Genomic DNA, 20,335 nt, shown 5'->3' on the forward strand with positions numbered 1-20,335 from the left:
GGTGTATTTAGCAGGAGCATTCAATAAATTGAATGAACAAATATAAAAATAAAACACTATATGGATTGATTCCTATTAAAGCAACTGTATTAAAGTTTTTCAGTCAAGAGTAGTGAGTGATTTTTCTCTTTGTGTTTGGTGTTTTATTAACATTAAAGGAATAATTCACCCCAAAATTAAAATAGGCTAGTGTTTGATTTTTATACCTTCATTTACTCACTCAAAACCTGAACAAGTTTCTTCTGCTGAAAATAAATGCTATTTTGAAGAATGTGGAAAACAAAACGGTTGCTGGTCTACAGTGACTTCCATAGTATTTTTTTCCCTACTGTTAAAGTCAATGTGAACCAGCAACTGTTTGGTTACCCACATTCTTCAAAATATCTTCTTTTGTGTTCAGCACAAGAAAGAAATTAATACAGGTTTGGGACAACATGTGAGTGAGTAAATAATGGCAGAATTACAATTTTAGGGTGAACTATCCCTTTAATTACAGTCGGCAGCATGTTTAGTACTGCCCCTTTAAGACCTGCAGGCATCTAATATACAGGCACGCATGCGTTTCTCTCAGCTGTTTACCTTCATTTTAGACATAACCAACTGAGTCTATACATAAACCTGGTGTGTTTTGACAGTATTAGCACAAAACATAACTTAGTTCAGTAATCAGGCGCTGTTTGACGGGCTTTTTACAGCACGCGCTTTGGGTGTATGGGGGCGGGGGGTAGGTGTTTTCGCGTCGTGCATGACGTAACACGTCATAAAAACGCATGCGCATACTTAACAGAATACTCTACTAAAATGTAAAAGTATTAAGAATGCTAAGGTGGAAAAAAAATAAAACAATAAAATGTAATACAGCACATATACATGATTTTAACCATGTCTCATCTCAGGTAAAATGATACGGAATTACAGAGTTTATTTTGTAATATCTGTGTAGTATATTTATTAACATTCTGTTGCACTTTACTTCACTGTGTATATTGTAATATTACCCTTTAACCCTTATATATTTCTTATTAGGCTAGTCAAGATTACAAAAGATAATTTCAGTCGTCAGCTCTAGTGGCGCAGATGGTAAAACGCGTGGTTTTTACATTTTGACGTGATCGATCCAGGTTCGAATCCGCCTTCTAGCAAAGTTTTTTCTCCCTTTTCAAATTTCAAATCACTTCAAAAAAGCATTTATTTTCAATAAAAATTAAGGAAATAATCAAAAAGTTGTGAGGGAGGGCTTTATTGTCCCAATAAGGTGATATCCATTTAATAATTTGAATTAAAATTATAATTTACACTCAATAAGTTATTATTGCATACTGTTTTATATTGTAGTACAATACTGAGGTGCAGATAATTACCACTGTTTGCAATAAGTAGTTTAAATAGCAGAAAATCCTGCTATCACTTAGTGCAAATAGCTGATGCCTTTCTTATTTTAATCTGTCCTCTGTCATGGTTCTTGTTTATTTATTTATTTAGTATAATTTTGGACATTTTTCTTTTGCTTTGGCAATTCTGCATGTGAAATATTTAAGCCAATAAAGTAGTTTTAAATTCAATTGACTACATACAGTATATTTTCAGTGTCTGCATCCTATTTTATGCATGGTGCCTCCAAAAAACCAAACTGATAACAGTGATCTTTTTTTTTTATTATTATTTCAAAGAACAAAACAGAAAATATAATTGTATATACAAATATAGATTAAGACCATAGACTATAAACATGACACATGAGAAAAAAAAAAAAATTGCATCTACTCATTCTGAAATTCACCTCCATCACAATCAACAATCAACCGAGCAGTAGCCCTCAAATTCTTTGAATGAATAAAACCCATGCAGGACTCCCCTCCTGCCATTCTCGACATACCTAGGTGTGCAGTATTTAAATACAGTATCTTTGGGCTTTGTTTTCCCTCCTATTTATATTTCTGTGAAACAGGAAGCCATGGCTGGATAATTTCATGTTCATAACCACGCTGGAGTGCTTCAAATTGTGAATATGAATGGGAATATACTTCAGAGATATTTTACTCATAAGAATTTCTAGGGGTGCCAATAATTGTGTCCAATGTGTATTTGATAAAAAACTTTTATTTCATAATGATATTTCCCCCCATTTTAAATTCTTATTATCCAATAAAACGTTAGATTTTTAAAAAAAATTTTAAATAAAAGATCAAAATGATTCACAATGCAGATTAATTTTTACAGCCTTCTTTGATCATATTTACCAAGGGTGCCGGTATTTTTGGCCATGACTGTATATATATATATATATATATATATATATATAACATACAGGATATATAATAGGACTTGCTGTAAACACTTTGACCTGAATGAAAGAACACCCGTTTAAATGCAGTATAAAAAGGTACTTCGCATAAGAAGGTATGGGAGTCTTCTGATTCAGAGTAAAGTTGCAATTATGAAATATAAAATGGCAACTTGATAGGAAGTTTATATGGAAAAAGTGAAATGAATTATTTTGTTTTACATTTTCATTAATTTGCCATTTACATATACAGCATTTGGTCATAATTTAATTTTAACTTAAATTTAGTCTTATGAACTCTTACTCAGACTAACTTGCAAATACATAATATACATAAAACACACACACACACACATATATATATATGTATACACACACACACACACGTTTGTTTTTGTGAAAAGTGGGGACATCCCATGGGCGTAATGGTTTTTATACTGTACAAACCGTATTTTCTATCGCCCTACACCAACCCTATACCTAAACCTACCTCTTACAGGAAACTTTGTGCATTTTAACTTTCTCAAAAAAACTCATTCTGTATGATTTATAAGCCTTTTGAAATATGGGGACATGGGGAAATGTCCTCATAAATCACCTTCTCCTTGTAGTACCTATACTCTTAAGAAAAATGGTTCTAAACAGTACCAGAAAAGGGTTCTTCGGCTTGTAACAATAGCAGAACCCTCTTTGGTGCTAAATAGAACCCTTTTAATAGGGTTCCATAAAGAACCATGCTTTGAAAATGCTATATAGGACCTTAATGGTGTTAAAAATAACCTTTTTAACAACAGTTTATTTTAATTAGTATTAATATATTTATATTATTATTTATATTATTTGTATATATTATTGATTAATATTGTTTTTTACCCCTCTATCTGCCTGGTATAATAATATCTTGTAGTGTCTTAGGGTTTTACATAAAAACAACAACATGTGTCATTTAGGTACTTTTATTTTTTATGTGAATTTGTAGCAAAAATGACAGCGTTCTAACAACAGTTATTAGCAGAATACATTAATAAATGGAACATAAATAAATACTTCAAGAAGTAAAATAAAATGGTGAAATTAAGACCAAGTTCCAGTGAAATACTCTATTTTAATAATCCTCTATGATGCCCGCAAATCCATCATTATGTGTATTTTGGTGTGACTGAGTGCCTGTTTCTCTCTGAAGATTATGAGGTTGTAGGATGTGATGCATCTGAAATACATTGAGATTAGAGTTACAATGCATCTCCTTCCATTTGTTTTTGTAAAAACAAAAAAGGACCATAAATTCAGTATTTTTTTTTTTTTTAACTTGCTTAGTGGTGAAGAGGAGAGAAGTGTCCTTAACTGAACAGGGTTGGTCACACTTATATGTTCTCTTGAACTGAAAAGAGAAAAAGTCATGACATGAACCAGTTACAATTTGAAAGTTAAAAATTATAGACATTTTAAGAAAGAAATCATTTACCTGTTGAGAGTGTTCTGACAGTCTGTGTAGTTAGCTGAACTCCAGAAAATCAGTAATAAGAGTGTAACCTCTGTTAGTAATAAATAAATAAATAATAATTAAAAAAAATCTATGTATTATAAATTCAATGTCTCTGTTACTTAATGGAGAAGAGGAGTATCCTCAGTTTAACAGAGCTGATCACACGTACATGTGATCAAAATAAGAGAAAAGAACTTGTTTGTTTGAAAACCAGACACAACTTTAAAGTTAAATTTGTATTTAAATTTAAGAATGAAATCATTTACCTATTGAGAGTGTGTTGACGATCTGTAGTTTGATCACTGAGCTCCAGAAAATCAGTAATAAGGTGCTTTGACAGTTACAGATTTGAAAAAGAAAAAGGCAGGAATAAAGAACGCACACGCACACACACACACACACACACACACAGAGGAGGTTATTTCTACCATTAGGGTGTGAGAACACTTGTCCTACTGGAGGGGTCAGAGTAACTGGGTAAGTCATGGTCCTGGGCATGGACCGTATGTAGGGCGGGTGTGCTCTGTATGCTACAACAAGTGCTTGATCCTGACAGGGAGCAGTGTGATGAAACTATAGATTTTATTTTGTTTTTTAAATCAGTGCCCTCTATTGGTGTTTGTTATAAATTACAGCTTGGTTAGTGTTGATATATGCAGGAGTGCAATTAGATATTCTAAATAAATTGTAATCTAAAAAAAATGAAGGAGTCCCATAAGTGATTAGCACCACTAGACCTGGGCTGAACAGTGTCAAAGGGTAAAATAAATAAATTAATTAAAATAAATAAATGCCATTAACTTCATATTTTACTATATTTACATTTCTATTTAATTTGACTCTATTATTTGTAACTTTATCTTTCTCTGTTCCATCCGACCACCCATTTCATGAACTATAGTGGGATTACTTTTTCCTCAGCGGTTACTGCCTCTTCCTTTTGCTGCTATCTGTTCACCCTTAGAAAAAAGTCCGTTCACCTGCTAGAAGTCATCAAATCACCGAAATACATCAGACTACATTCTCAAGTAAAAGCAGGAACTGGCATTTTAAACTTGAATGTGCAAGATTTACGGCGTGCAAAAGCAGTCTCTCATACTGCTTGATATTGCAAATGCCTGTTAGTTACAATATAAAAAATGTTACAATATTCTTTCGATTTAAGATCGTAATCAACAAAAATACACTGGTTTTTAGAGCAAAATAGAGCACTTTGTTATTCCTCTATTTACCTAGGCTATACCGGCTAATGAATAGGAAGCTTAGCCCATTCACGTTGAAAAATTAGGTGGATAAAAATGTGTAGTGTCTTTCTTTTTTGGGCCAACCTGTTGCAAAATTTCTGTTTTTAAACAGAGGGAAAAAAAGTTCTCAACAAAATCATGCAGCCAAATGACCGCCTACTTGGCATTAATATATCAAATTATCAAATATGTAAAATTAATATATGACAGCACAGGTGTGATCGCTAACCTTTCCATGATGGCTTATGAAAGCCATAACTTTAGAAGAGTTAGATTGTATTTTATTCAAAACTCCTTTAAATAAAAGTCCCGGTCCTGATGGCTTTCCATTGTAATTTCATAGAATTCTTTGGAAAGATCTATGAAATTCGATTTTCACATGTATTTGAAGACTGTTTAAGTTCTGGTGAATCACTAGACTCTATGAAAAAAGGTCTTATTACACTTCTGCCAAAGCCAAATAAAGACAATCCTCATTGAAAATTGGTGGCCCATCCTTCTCCTAAATCCTGTTATAAAAGGCTAACTTTTCTATTTGCAAAAAGATTAAAACCTTGTCTGGAAGATATTATTTCAATAACTCAAATCAGCTTTTATAAAGGGTAGACATATTTCTAGTAAAATACATCTTGTATGGGATATGATGGATTATTCTGATCTTATTGAAGAAGGTGCCATTTGTTTCTAGACTTCTATAAGGCATTTGACTCTATTGAGCATTCTGAGTGTTTTGAAAGGGCTGGAACTTTTTTTCAAGAATGGTTTACCCTGCCTTATCCGCCTTATTCTTCCACTGTAAAACGTAACTGATGATCTTACTAATAAAAGTAAGTGATTATAACTTATTTTGAATAAGTTTGTTGACTTTACTAAGTTTAACAAAGTAATGACAACTTTTTAGCAGTGAAAGTTATTAAACTAAATAGGTTCAATTACACTTTACTTACAATAATGAATATTTTGAAATGAGTGGTTATGCACAGTTCCACCAATAGGTGGAATCGATTTGCAGCAGTGCATCTGATGATGGGAGAAGCACATGGAGAGGTGAGTCATCTCTTGTTTGTCATATTTTTCAGTTGCTTAATAAACAGCAATCGACCAAGTAATAATCAGATTAAGTAAGGTAGAGTTACATAGCAACATTCACTTCTGAAACTGGCCAAACCGGTTCACAAACAGATCAAGGTATGGCCAAACAATGCCACCTCAGCACTGCAGGACTGCTTCCAGGACACAGACTGGAACATGTTCAAAGAGGCGGCCACCTACAACAACCACATAGACCTGCAGGAGTACACTGAAACTGTGACTGCTTACATCCAAAAGTGCACTGATGATGTGACAGTCACCAAGACCATCACCACACGCGCCAACCAGAAGCCATGGATGACAGCAGAGGTTTGTGGGCTGCTAAAGTCCAGAGATGAAGCATTCAGATCAGGAGATAAAGCAGCCCTCAAAACAGCAAGAGCCAATCTGTCCCGCAGCATCAAAAATGCAAAACGGTCATATGCTCAAAAAATCAACAATCACTTCACAGACAGCAGTGACACACGGAGCCTGTGGCAAGCTATTCAGACCATCACAGACTACAAGCCCCCGCCACAGGCCTGTGATGACGACACATCCTCCCAGATGCACTCAACCACTTTTACTCACGGTTTGAAATGCAGAATGACACACCTGCACAAAACTGCCCACACCTCCCAACGACCAGGCGCTCTGTCTGTCTCCAGCCGACGTAAGGAAGTCCCTATCTAGGATCAACCCACGCAAGGCTGCGGGTCCCGACAACATACCTGTCCGTGTACTGAAAGACTGTGCTGCACAGCTGACAGATGTCCTAACAGATATCTTCAACACCTCGCTGAGCCAGGCAGTCGTCCCCACATGTCTCAAATCCACAACAATCATACCGGTACCAAAGAAATCACCTGTGTCCTGTCTAAATGACTACCATCCCATAGCACTGACTCCAATCATAATGAAGTGCTTTGAGAGGTTAGTCATGCACAACATCAAAACCAGCCTCCCCAACGCACTCGATCCGCTCCAGTTTGCATACCGTCCGAACCGCTCTACGGACGATGCAATTTCCTCCACTCTCCACCTGGCTCTTACCCACCTAGAAAATAAAGACTCCTACGTTAGAATGCTGTTCATTGACTTCAGCTCAGCATTCAACACAATAATCCCACAACAGCTCATAAATAAACTCAACCTGCTGGGCCTTAACAATTCCCTCTGCAATTGGATCCTGGACTTTCTAACCGGAAGACCTCAGTCAGTCCGTGTCGGCCACAACACCTCGAGCACTACCACACTGAACACAGGTGCCCCACAAGGCTGTGTGCTCAGCCCGCTGCTCTTCACGCTGCTGACCCACGACTGCACTGCCAAGTCCAGCTCAACCACATCATCAAGTTCGCTGATGACACAACAGTGGTAGGTCTCATCAGCAACAACGATGAAACGCACTACAGAGAGGAAGTGGCACAGCTGGCTGAATGGTGTGGCACTAACAACCTGTCCCTCAATGTGAGTAAGACAAAGGAGGTTGTGATGGACTTCAGGAGAAACTCCGTGATCACCCCCACTGACCATCGACAGCTCGCCTGTGGAGAGTCAGCAGCACTAAATTCCTGGGGTGCACATCACAGAGGATCTCACCTGGTCCACCAACACCATGTCACTCTCCAAGAAGGCACAACAGCGCCTACACTTCCTCCGCCCGGCTGAAAAGAGCAAGTCTCCCTCCACCCATCCTCACCACTTTCTACAGGGGCACCATTGAGAGTGTGCTGACCAGCTGCATCACTGTCTGGTACGGGAACTGTACTGCAGCAGACCGCAAGACCCTCCAGCGGACAGTGAACACTGCTGCAAGGATCATCGGCCCCTCTCCCCTCCATCCTGGATATTTTCCTCACACGATGCTCCAGCAAAGCCAACAGTATCGTGAAGGACTCCACACCCCTCCCACAGTCTCTTCCAGCTCCTACCATCAGGAAGACGGTACCAGAGCATCAGAGCCCATTCTGCCAGACTGCTCAACAGCTTTTTCCCCCAGGCTGTGAGAGCCCTGAACTCAAATCACCCCGCCCCTCTCTGAACCCCCATACAAACCCCCTACCTCCTGTAACATGTAACGTGCAATTCGAAGTGTGCTACACACAGGTGAGTGGGCCTGTACAAACCACCTGTAGTAGCACACTCTCCTCCTATGCGCACTAGTCACTTTTCACACACACTGCTGTGTATACACAAATCCCACAAAAAGAACTCAGTAATATATGTATGTTTACATGCTCATGCACTACAAATCATCCTGCACTGTTCCCCAGCCAGCTGCTTGAACTCAATGTTTCTCCTTGCACATGTACAGTATTTATCTGAAGCATTCGTATAGTTTGTATTTTTTAGTTTGTATAGGTACTTTTTATAGATAGTATATTTATAGTCAAAATCTATCAGTAGGATAGTTGTGTATAGGTTTATATTGTCTTACTCCATTGTTGTATGCCTGTATTTATGTAGCACCGTGGTCCTGTGAGGCACGACATTTCATTCCACTGTATGCCCCCGCATGTAGCGGAATGACAATAAAGCTCAACTTGACTTGACTTGACTTGGATGTTATATTTTTTTGATCAAATTGTTGGATTGTGTTCATCGAAATGAGCAGTCTAACATTTGCTAATCTCTGCATCTTTGGCTGCATTTTTTTAATCAAGTTTTTGTTTTGAATGGCCTCATTCTTGAAAATTCACCTGAACGAATGTGTAGGTTGTTGCACATTTTAGAGTGGCCTTTTATTGTGGCCAGCCTAAGGCACACCTGTGCAATAATCATGCTGTCTAATCAGCATCTTGATATGCCACACCTGTGAGGTGGATGGATTATCTCGGCAAAGGAGAAGTGCTCACTAACACAGATTTAGACAGATTTGTGAACAGTATTTGAGAGAAATAGGCCTTTTGTGTACATAGAAAAAGTCTTAGATCTTTGAGTTCAGCTTATGAAAAATGGGGGTAAAAAAAAAAGTGTTGCGTTTATAATTTTGTTCAGTGTATGTTACTGTCTTATTAACTAATTTCATATTTAATTTTATGTTATACATACACTGTAAAATGTAATTGTATCTTTTTTTTTTAGAACATGGCCCAAGAGATGGTCCTGATTCTTTAGGTGACATATACTTTTGTGAGATTTCCCATTTATAATGTAACAAAAATTATAATATTGCTGTTCCTTTTTTGTTTTTTAAATTAGGACTGTGAATGTGACACACCCCAGATTTCCATCGGGATACTGACTATGATACCAGAAGATAGCCAGGATTCCCCACAAGCACTGCATTTGGAAGCTTCGAACACCGCAATCATCTTGGAAGGAGTCATCGCGATGGATGATCTTGAAAATCTTCCAGATGCCATGTGTCTACTTTTTGGGCTGATATATGCGTTGAATTTGGAGTACCCTCCACAGCTCAAGAACGCCTTTGATTTTATTCAGAGAGTGTTTCTTTCTCTTGGACACAAATCTCTGAAACCAAAACTACAGTCACTTAAAAATCTGCTGCTGATGTAAGTTGAAGCTGTTTGAGATTGTTTTAAAGGGATGGTTGAATCCCTTTAATCTTCTGGTTGCACAGAAGTTTGTTTAATTACACTTTTCAGTTGTTACCTGTCAAACTTTGTTGAAAATGTTTTTAAACGTTAAAGAATGTTTAAAAAATGTTCTTAAGTTTTAGAGCAGTGTTATTGCTAAACGTATTTTTTTTAATTGTAAGCACTGTTAAGACTTAAGCTAGTGTTGATTATTTAAAAAAGTCACCTGTTCAGTTTCACGTCAAAGATTGTCAAGCAGTCAGGATCCTTTTTTTAGCTGCATTCGCTCTGCACTTTTAAGTTGCTTTATGAGATTAACATGGGTAAAGATGTGTTTTTTGTTTGTCAAAAATTGTTAATGCTACATTCAAAAAACTGTTTATAGAGTTGGGTCATCTGACTTTGTTTGGTACGCTGTAGTACCTGAAGAGATTTACTATATACCGTAATAAACAATGTTAAACTCAAGTTCAGTTGTTGCTTTTTGTCTTAACTTATTGTTTTTAGTTTAGTTTACTTGGAATTTTTAAGGCAATCGGTTTCCTAATATTTTCCAGTAATGTGAACACTAATAGAAAGTTAACTCAAATAATGATTTTAAGTCAACAGTACTTAAGTAGACTTGATTAACAAGTTGTCTCTACAAATTGTGTTAAGTTACGCCAACTAAATATTAATACTCTACTCTACTTGGAAATTTTAAGGCAAACGGTTTCCTCACTTTTTCTAAGTAAATTCAACTTATTACATTTTACAGTGCACGTAAAAATGGGCATGGCCATTTGCAAATTTTATGGGTCTTGCTTCCGGTCTCATTTGCTTCCAGCTATTTTTAGCTGTACAAAACCACTCGTTTTGCTGCTTGATACTGCAAATTGGTGTGTCTTACCATATTATTTTATCTTAATTATGAACACACTGGTTTGAAATGCAAACACTTTTACCGCTTACTGCATGTTGTTATTCTTCTCGTTATTTCCCTATAGCGGCTAATGAACCGGAAGTCTCGCCCATAGGCTTCCTCGTTTAGGAATAGGGTGGATAGATATAGGCCTACAGAGCAGTACTGCCCTAAAAGCAATGTCGTCATGGAAACAAATTTATCCTTCCTTATCTTTGTGTAACATATGGTCTGTTCATAATAATTTTGTAATACTCAACAAGGCTAAAGAAATTCATACCCTTCACAATTTGTGTCCCTTTAAGTCATTTTCATCTAAGTTTTTGAATATTCAAACAGAATGCTCTTTTTGTGCATCTGAAAATGAATCAGTTAGATGTCCCTTCACAATCATTTTATACTGTGATTTCAATTTAGATTTTTACATCATTTAATAACCTCATTGATATTAGGCTATGGAAGAAATGGTCTAAAGTTTAAAAATATATATATATATATATTGCTCTGAATTAAAACGTTTTGCTTATTCCCTGCATGTGCAAATTAAAAAGAAACAAAAAAGCAAAACATATATTTTAAATAAGATCGAGTCATCTGTGAACTGAGTTTTTCCCCTATATCCCCCACTAGAGTAAAGCATATAGCCTATTCTTTTTATTATTATATGTTTACTTTGTTAAATCCCTCACAACAAATTGATTGTTAGTTCCATTTGTCATTGTAGGCCTACTTTAACAGTTTGTATTCAATTTCAGACGTTACTTGCAAAAAATAAAAAAGACCTTTCCAAGATGGCGACGCTGTTGACGTGCGTACAACCGAACACATCCAAATAACTTATACTTATATACTGCGTCCCAATTCGCATACTATCCGTCCTAAATAGTATTCAAAAATAGAATTAATATGTCCCAAATCATAGTATGTTTAAAAAAGTATGCCAAAGATTCCCGGATGGAGTGATGCACACTCTAACGGCTAATATTGCCCACAACACATTGCGCGGTGGACCAGGATTCGATTACAGGGGTGTCAAACTCAGTTCCTGGAGGGCCGCAGCACTGCAGAGTTTATTTCCAACACACATACCATGTAGCTTTCAAATAAGCCTGAAAGACTTGACTAGCTGGATCAGGTGGATTTAATTAGGGTTGCGTCTAAACTCTGCAGGGCTCTGGCCCTCCAGGAACTGAGTTTGACACACCTGGATTAGAACTACAAACAAGCATAAAAAGTGTGTTTAAAAAAAAAAAATAAATAAAAAAAAAAACTACAAACATGGCGGATATGCGGGACCGACGGACAGGTAAATAAAGGGATCCGATTGATAAATAATCAGTGTCTAACCTGATGAAAAAAAAAAAAAAATTAAAAATTAATGTTATCTACGTTATATTTCATCTGCAGCAACACTGTGAACTTTTATAATGATACGTTTGGTCATTAACTTTGAAATGCATCATTATGCAAACACATGAGCAGAGTTATCTTTATTTCTACAATACGGTAGGAAATCAAAGTAAACGAAATGTGGATGATGTTAACTGTGACAAGATGATTGACAGCAGGGCAGTTTAAACAGTTACAGGATGCACATAACTAAGCATCAGAGCGTCCGTTGAAGACACAGCTATGACAAAGTATTATGTCCCAAAGCTTGCCTACTATTCTGCTACATACTCAAAAGTATGTAGGCTACTTTTTCTTCACAAAAAGAGTACATACTTTTAGGGCATAGTATAATAGGCGAATTGGGACCTATATACTTTTTGACACATCTGATGTCAAATACAGTATTTTTAATTTCCCTCTGATTTGATTTAATCTTTTTCTTTGTTTTATGGATGGTTACGAACTTAATTTGATTCCTAATTTTAAGTTGGTCATACTTATCTAAAACAAACTGAAAAAAAAAAAAAAAAAATCTGAATTCTGGTTTGAATTATAGGCTACACGTGTAAATTAAATGGGCTCAACCCAGGATGTCATAGACGCCGGTGATCTGGGGCCTGTTTCATAAAACAAATTTACCGAATAAATCAGGTTTATTCAGGTAGTCTGATTTATTGTCAGTTGATTTGGTTCAAAATAAGTCAGACTAACTGAAATAAACCTGGTTTATTTGGTTAACTTGTTATGAAACAGGCCCCAGGTAGAACGTGACTCCATAAACACGCCGCTGTCACAGTAAACGTTGAGCTCACTGCGCCCTCTACCGGTTACACGACCGCTATTCGCCGCGGCGATCAGCTGTGAATCTGCGGCTGCTGCTGCTGCTGGTGGTTGATACGTCCACTGTAACTTCAAAATGCAGGCTCACGAGATCCGAGAGCAGAAAACCAACATGGTTGAGTGAGGATGAGACTACCTAGCTCTGTCCTTGTGTCGGTCTCTTTGTTTACGGCCGAGACGACGGCTGCTCTGTATCTGAGCAGCACTTATCGCTCCGCTGGTGATCAGATTTGGCAGTGCTTCACGCTCCTCTTCACGCTTGTGCCATCCGTGCTGGTGCAGCTCACACTGATCTTTATTCACAGAGACCTGAGCAGAGACAGACCTCTAGTGCTACTGCTTCATATACTACAACTAGGACCGATAATAAGGTGAGTGGCCAATTTGCGATTCTTCTTCAGTGTAACGTTATTTGGATGCATTTCTCCTTATTACAAGCCTGTGGAAGGGAATTATCCATCTACGTATTGGAGGAAGACATAAACAATGTCCATGATTGTGAGCGAATTATACACATAACGAAGGTGGGTTGTTTTTTTTCCTTTCTTTCTTTTTTTTCCCCCCGAACCCACATGAACCTGTGCTTTACCTGTTACAAATATTATGAATATTTGTCGTTTAATTCATAGTCCACAGTGCGCAGTCGTGTCAAAGGTTTCATGGTTTCAGGGCTCAAGGCTTCATGTCCTCGGGGCTTTCCACGAAATGCGCACATTTCATTTCTGATAATGTGCTTTTAAATAATTTTCTGTAAGCTGTTAACATTCTATTAGACAAAAAATATAATCTATATTTGGATATGCCTGTATAGCTTTTAAAATAAGTGACAGTGATAATAGTTGCAGTAGCTTTTTACTCAAGGCCATGATATATTGAACAGTATGTTTATTGGAAACACAATTGAATGTTTTTAATATTACCATGTCCATTTTTCATCAATTAATTATTTACTGTATGAATTAATGCTAATAAAAAGAGCCACTTCACATGAAGTAAAGATGATGTTATGATATATGTTTTTTTAAATGATAGAATTTAACGAGTACGTTCCCTACCATTAGCACAAGATTTGTATTTCTTTAGTTTTATTTTTATATTTTATTTTTATGTTAAATAATGTTTTTGTGAACCAATTATTAACATTATATTTATGTTCTCTGTTCTTGTGTTCTTGTAATGTCTTAAAAATTGTTATGTTAGCTGGAATACATCACATAATGGTAATATAAATAATAGATTACATTATATGTATGTGTGTGTAAATTTTATTTTATTTATTTATTTATTTATTAATTACACAAGCCATTTATGGACAATTAGTGTCCTCAAATCATCTATTAGTATGTTATTGACAGTTTCCTTTCCATTCCAGTCCAGGCCTCACAGTGAACTGTTCCATCTCTATCAGTCTCTGTGTGTTTTTGCATTGACTGTGTGCATAATTGAAGCATTGATATTGCCTTTTCTAATAGTACAGTTTAGCAACATGACCTGGGCCAGCTCATTTAGATAAAGCCCAGCAATGTTTCAGACCTTTGTGATTCATGTATATTTCAGTTGTTTATTTCACTGAATTAGTGTGAATGGCCTGTAAAGGCTCTCTTGGCCTTCTCTTAACACACTGTCATCCATCACATTATCATCAAGGTTGCCTGCACCCTATTATTGTAAAATAGCAAGGCTGTTGTCAAGGTTTGGGATAGGAGATACTCAATCAGTGTTTGGCACCTACTACCTGTCCTGTGAGACCTAGCCTCTGCATTTTAAATTAATGAGATGGACAGATCGCCCACTGAGGCCTTACAGAAGCTGTCCTCGGGTAAGCTAGAACTATGCTTGTGAGCTCTCACTGGATTGAGCGCAATTCTCTGAACTGTGACATGGTCTATTGTGACATGGAGGATGAATATAATTGGACTTCAGCATTTATAGGACATTTGCAGCCAATCCAGTAACCCCTAATATCTTTATTTTTAATGACCAAATGCAATATTGTTATTTCTTTCAACTATAATAAAAAAAAAAAAAAAAGTATAGAACAATTTTTATTTTATTTTATTTTACCCAAGGCAATATATGTGACCCTGGACCACAAAACTTCTTAAGAAGCATGGCTATATTTGTAGCAATAGGCAAAAATACATTGTATGTGTAACGGGGCGAACAAGACGTGAGACGTGCGGATCCACACGCAAAGCTTTATTCATAGACATGGTCATACACAGGCAGGGTCGAGCATCAGCAAACAGATATGTACAGATGCATCTCAATAAATTAGAATGTCATGGAAAAGTTCATTTATTTCAGTAATTCAACTCAAATTGTGAAACTCGTGTATTAAATAAATTCAATGCACACAGACTGAAGTAGTTTAAGTCTTTGGTTCTTTTAATTGTGATGATTTTGGCTCACATTTAACAAAAACCACCAATTCACTATCTCAACAAATTAGAATATGGTGACATGCCAATCAGCTAATCAACTCAAAACACCTGCAAAGGTTTCCTGAGCCTTTCAAAATGGTCTCTCAGTTTGGTTCACTAGGCTACACAATCATGGAAATAGAAACTAGGCTCCGTAAAGCAGCTATGATAAACGTGAGTGATAAACGCAGAACAATACTCTGCAGTGAGAAAGAGGAAGTCCATAGCTTATGTAGCATGTCTGATTGAATTCAGCTGTGTATGTGTAATCAGTGCAATGGATGATGGGAACTGTATTCCGGAGTGAAGTGCAACAGTGTGGTGCAAGAGTCCATAGTAGTGAGCAAGTGATCTCTGGTGAGCGAACGGAAGTGCATGAACAGGATTCCTGACAGTATGGGTCAAAATTATCGATTTTTCTTTTATGCCAAAAAATCATTAGGATATTAAGTAAAAGATCATGTTCCATGAATATATTTTGTACATTTCCTACCGTAAATATATAAAAACATAATTTTAGAAATATTTAGAAATATAAAATTGTTTTAGAATACACACACACACACACATACTGTGTATGTATGTATGTATATATATATATATATATATATATATATATATATATATATATATATATATATATATATATATATATATATATATATATATATATATATAATATTTGTTTGTTTGTTTGTTTTAAACCTTGGCCACTCATTTATTCAAACAATAAAGTTCGGTTTTATTCCTTTAGGTGCTTGGATGCCTTCTGTATCTATGGCAGTGCCGGAAAGGTGGAGGAGCCATATGTCACCATCACCCGTAAGAAGCAGATGCCCCGGGAAGGGCAGACCGAGGAGGTGGAGCAGGAAGTGGGCCAGGCAGAGGGGAAGTTAGTCACCCACAGGGCCGCTTTTGCCAGGACATCGGTCGTACAGGCCTTCCTGGGCTCTGCACCCCAGCTCACACTGCAACTCTACATCTGTGTGCTGCAGAAAGGGGTGTCCATCGGTAGAGGTGAGAACACACACACACACACACACACACACACACACACACTAAGCAGTATCAAGTACATTCTGACACACCTAAAATAGAGCGCTGCTGGAGACTAGGCTTTTAGAGAAACTGAAAGCTTAGTGCCATAGTGTAATTGGTTTTATAACACGGCTCTCCGGAATACTTGATTCTGATTGATCAATTGCGTGATTATGTGGTCAGATATTTCTGAATAATGACTGTTGCCTATGGCAGCTGATCGCTTATCCGAGAAGCCAGTTTCCTAGAAAGCTGTGCTCGTGTTTCCATGCTTTCTAAGTAAGCTAATGAAACTGTTTCCATTAATTAGCTATGTAATAATTGGGATAATCTACAGTCAGACAGTCGTTATCACAAAATAAGTCACTTCAAGGTGATACAAGATCATGAAAACTCTTTGTTTTGCCATAATGAGCGGCTGACTGTATATCATTTACAATACATACTAGTCACATTTCTAGGATTTCTAGAGCATGACTAAGACTTTTCTTATTTCTGCTTTGTTTTCGTTCTGTTATCTGGCCTTCTGAAGTACAACTCCCAAAGTGGAGCATTGCAAGCTTATGAGCTTATGACTTTCTTGGTTAATGAGTTTTGTCATTTCTCGCATTCTCCACCTAAATAAAGTGTTAAATGTTTGGTTTTTATATATTGAGGCATGTCATGTTTCTGCCCAACCAATATGATCTGTGCACAGTCTCTTTTGCACATTCTCTATGTTTCCTCTTTAGAATAATCTCCCTGTAAGTCCTGTAAACATGCAACTGCTCTCCACGTCAGCCAACTAAATTTAACAAGCTCCCCTCAGTGACACATTCTACACGCATGCTTGAGTTACATTGAATGCCTCTGAAATTACTTCTAGTTTTGTTTCCTCTTGTTATCTCAAGGATGCACACTTTGTATCTGAGAATATCAGCTAGAATAGATAGCATGTTTTCAGACAGTATGTGCAACCCTCAACAGACCACAGATAAATTCATTTTGAAATACCCAGAAGCGCTACACAACAATGAACAGTCACTGAAAATAACCAATAAATAACATACACTGCCAGTAGGCTGAGACTGATACATTTAAAAACGTTTGTATTTATTCAAACCTGGAAACCTGGATTATTTTTATTATTATTGTTGTTGTAAACCAGGACTAAACAGAAAGTTTTGGGATTTTACATAAAAAGACCAATAAACAACATTTACTGCAACATGTACAGTGTTTTTATTTTATCATTATTATTTTTTGTTAACTTGGAACAAAATAAAATCATAGGATTTCTTGTGAAAATAACTAAGAAACAACATATAATGGCAATATTCTGCCCAAATTCATGTGTATCTATGTAGACATTTCATTTAGATTGTTATGCTAATAATAAATGTGTATTTTATTACAAATGCAAGGAAAATGGTCTCTTTTGGACTCTGTATATTGTAGACAGCTCAGGCATTTGCAAGCTGTTCTTTTATAATTAGAGTTTTGCCCTCCACCCATCAAGTGTCACTCCACATTGAATATTAGGAATTATAGACCCGACTCTGCCTCGCAGATATGTAGTCCTCCGTGCTGCATGAGGAATGTGTTGACAGCCTTGCGGTTTATCCTTGAAAGCAGTATTGCAGATCATAATGGATAGTGAATCAGTCTGACCCCTTTACCCATGAGGCATAGAGTAATGAAACGGTGGCTGACTTTAGATCAGATGGAAGGCTGATGGAGGCCATATGTTTGCACTGCTGGTGGATTTGGGCCTTCAGGGTATCTGCTTTTGTTATATTTTATTACTTAACAACAATAGTAAACAGTAGTAGTAAATAGTAAATTATGTAACCAAATGGCAACATATTCTTTTTTTTTTTTTTTTTTTCATGCATTTATTTATTTATACTTTGTTTTTATTTATACATTTTCATGCATTTATTTATTTATTTATTTTACTTTTCTATGTGGGAATGGAGAAGTTCATATATAGTCATGCATTTCTTTTTTCTTTCTGTTTTTCCTGGTTTAATTATTTATTTATAATTTCTTCATGTTTGGGCCTCTATACACACTGGAGTGGTTTGTTCAGTTGCTCTTAACCACAAAGTATGTTTGGATTTAACGTGATCATGTTTCATTCTTTTTGCTCTTTGCCAGGTACACTGATGGTAATTTCCCTTCTCTCGATTGTATACGGAGCCCTACGCTGCAACATTCTGGCCATAAAGATACGCTATGATGATTACGAAGTCTCCGTGCGTCCGTTGGCATACCTGTGCGTGTTCCTGTGGCGAGGGTTCGAGATCGCAACACGCGTGGCAGTTCTGGTCCTCTTCAGCTCTGTGTTGAAGGTGTGGGTGCTTCCGGTGGTGTCGGCCAACTTCGTCCTGTTCTTTCTGCACCCGTGGGTTCTCTTCTGGAGCAGCCGCTCTCCTTTCCCGGAGAACATTGAGAAGACGTTGACCCGTGTCGGAACCACTATTGTCCTTTGCATGTTGACCTTCTTGTACGCCGGCATCAACGTGTTCTGCTGGTCTGCCGTTCAGCTTAGATTGGACGACCCTGATCTGATCGATAAGGGTCAGGCGTGGAGGCGCCTCGCTGTGTATTATTCCCTCCGTTTTGTCGAGAACACGGGGCTGACTTTGATGTGGTACATCCACCAGACTGAGTTCTACCAATGGGTGGACGCTCCCGTGTTAGAACTGTCGCTGTTGTTGGGTTATGCCATAGCTGTTTTCTTTATGTTGCTCTTTTACCAGTTTTGCCACCCTTGCAGGCAACTCTTCTCATCCAGTCCAGCCCAAGGCTTTTGGGAATGCTGTGGATCCCTCTGCATGCTTCGTGGGACACTTTCACAGCCGAGCTCCATGAGGACCAAGCCACCAGGGAAAGACACTGGAGACGATCCACCCTGCGTTACCAAAGGGGACATTGGACAGAGTTTGTGCGGCGCTGTGTGAGCAAAGCACATCTTAAAGAAATAGTTCAACTAAAAATGACAAGTCTGTCATCATTTACTCACCTTCATGTCATGCCAAACCTCCATTGACTTTTAATAGCACAAACAAAGGCAGTTGTTTTACATAACTGTGTAATAACATTCCACGGAAGGTATAAAGTCATTTGGAACCATTTGGAACACGAGGGTGAGTAAATAATGACAGAATTTTCTTTTGGAAGTGAACTATCCCTATAAAAACAATGTACGAAGTGCCCTTTAAGGATCAAAAGGGAGAAATAAAATTAAAATGTTGGATTTCTGCCTTAGTGGTGGAATGTAAAAGTCAACGTTTGTTGTACTTTGAGATGAATATACTTTTTCTTGTTTGGTTTACAAGGCAAATGAGCCAGCATGTTCCACTGAAGTGCATGTGAAAATCCCTACCAAGATGAAACCGCTGCTTTTGTCATGTGATGCGGGAGCACTCTGTCCCTCGTTCGGTGTTGGTTTGATTAATGTTATAGCTGTCTCTGTGTATGGATTATTTAAAGCAGATTTATTGAAACGATTGTATTTAAGCTGTTGATTTTTCCATCACCTTGGGGGTATTGAAAAATGTTTGACAACCTCTCAGGTTCATTATTAATACTTTCTTCTAGTTTATCTTACTACTCTACTCATACTGTGTGTAAGACTGTGAAATTAGTCCTGATTTGTCAAATGACAGTGTCCTACCATATAATAACACATGGCCTAAATTCAAGCAATTGCCTGAAATTTAAGGACTAATGGATAGAGAGAATGACAGTTGGGTTGCTAGGACCTTCATAATCCTGCAAAGAATAATTTAATCGATTGTTTTTTCTTTCCTTTGTTTGCACTCCTATTTTGCACTTGTCTCATCTGGAGGCCTCTTTTGCACATTATTCTGATTTTTCATACAAAAAGTTAAAAAATTTATTTATTTTCATTGAAGGCAGTAGATGATTGTATCTTAACTTTACTGCCCCCTTGTGGGGAGTTTTGCAAGACTTTGTGATTGGGTCACATCTGGAAACTCCCTCAAAATATGTCCTTCAGCACACTGTATAGAGCACATCACTGCTTTTGATATGTGCAACTGTCAGCTAAACCCATAATAAAAAATAAAATAAATAAAGGAGAATGTTATATTGTACATGGTGGTAC

General features: G+C 37.1%; 1 protein-coding gene and 1 long non-coding RNA gene across 2 annotated transcripts; one reads left to right on the forward strand and one right to left on the reverse strand.

The window, feature by feature from the left end:
• Positions 1-3,380: 3,380 nt before the first annotated feature.
• Positions 3,381-13,011, reverse strand: LOC131549123 (uncharacterized). Its single transcript, XR_009273339.1, has 3 exons — positions 12,897-13,011; positions 3,750-3,819; positions 3,381-3,665 (listed from the first exon to the last, which is right to left on the reverse strand). It is a non-coding gene; the product is annotated as an uncharacterized LOC131549123 (long non-coding RNA).
• xk (X-linked Kx blood group (McLeod syndrome)) lies at positions 12,694-20,327 on the forward strand. Its single transcript, XM_058790970.1, has 3 exons — positions 12,694-13,131; positions 15,938-16,200; positions 18,361-20,327. The coding sequence occupies exons 1-3, from the start codon at positions 12,887-12,889 to the stop codon at positions 19,164-19,166; spliced, it is 1,314 nt and encodes a 437-aa protein (XP_058646953.1). The 5' UTR covers positions 12,694-12,886; the 3' UTR covers positions 19,167-20,327.
• Positions 20,328-20,335: the final 8 nt, after the last annotated feature.

This window comes from Onychostoma macrolepis, chromosome 11 (assembly GCF_012432095.1).
Source record: "Onychostoma macrolepis isolate SWU-2019 chromosome 11, ASM1243209v1, whole genome shotgun sequence".
Classification (NCBI taxonomy): domain Eukaryota; kingdom Metazoa; phylum Chordata; class Actinopteri; order Cypriniformes; family Cyprinidae; genus Onychostoma; species Onychostoma macrolepis.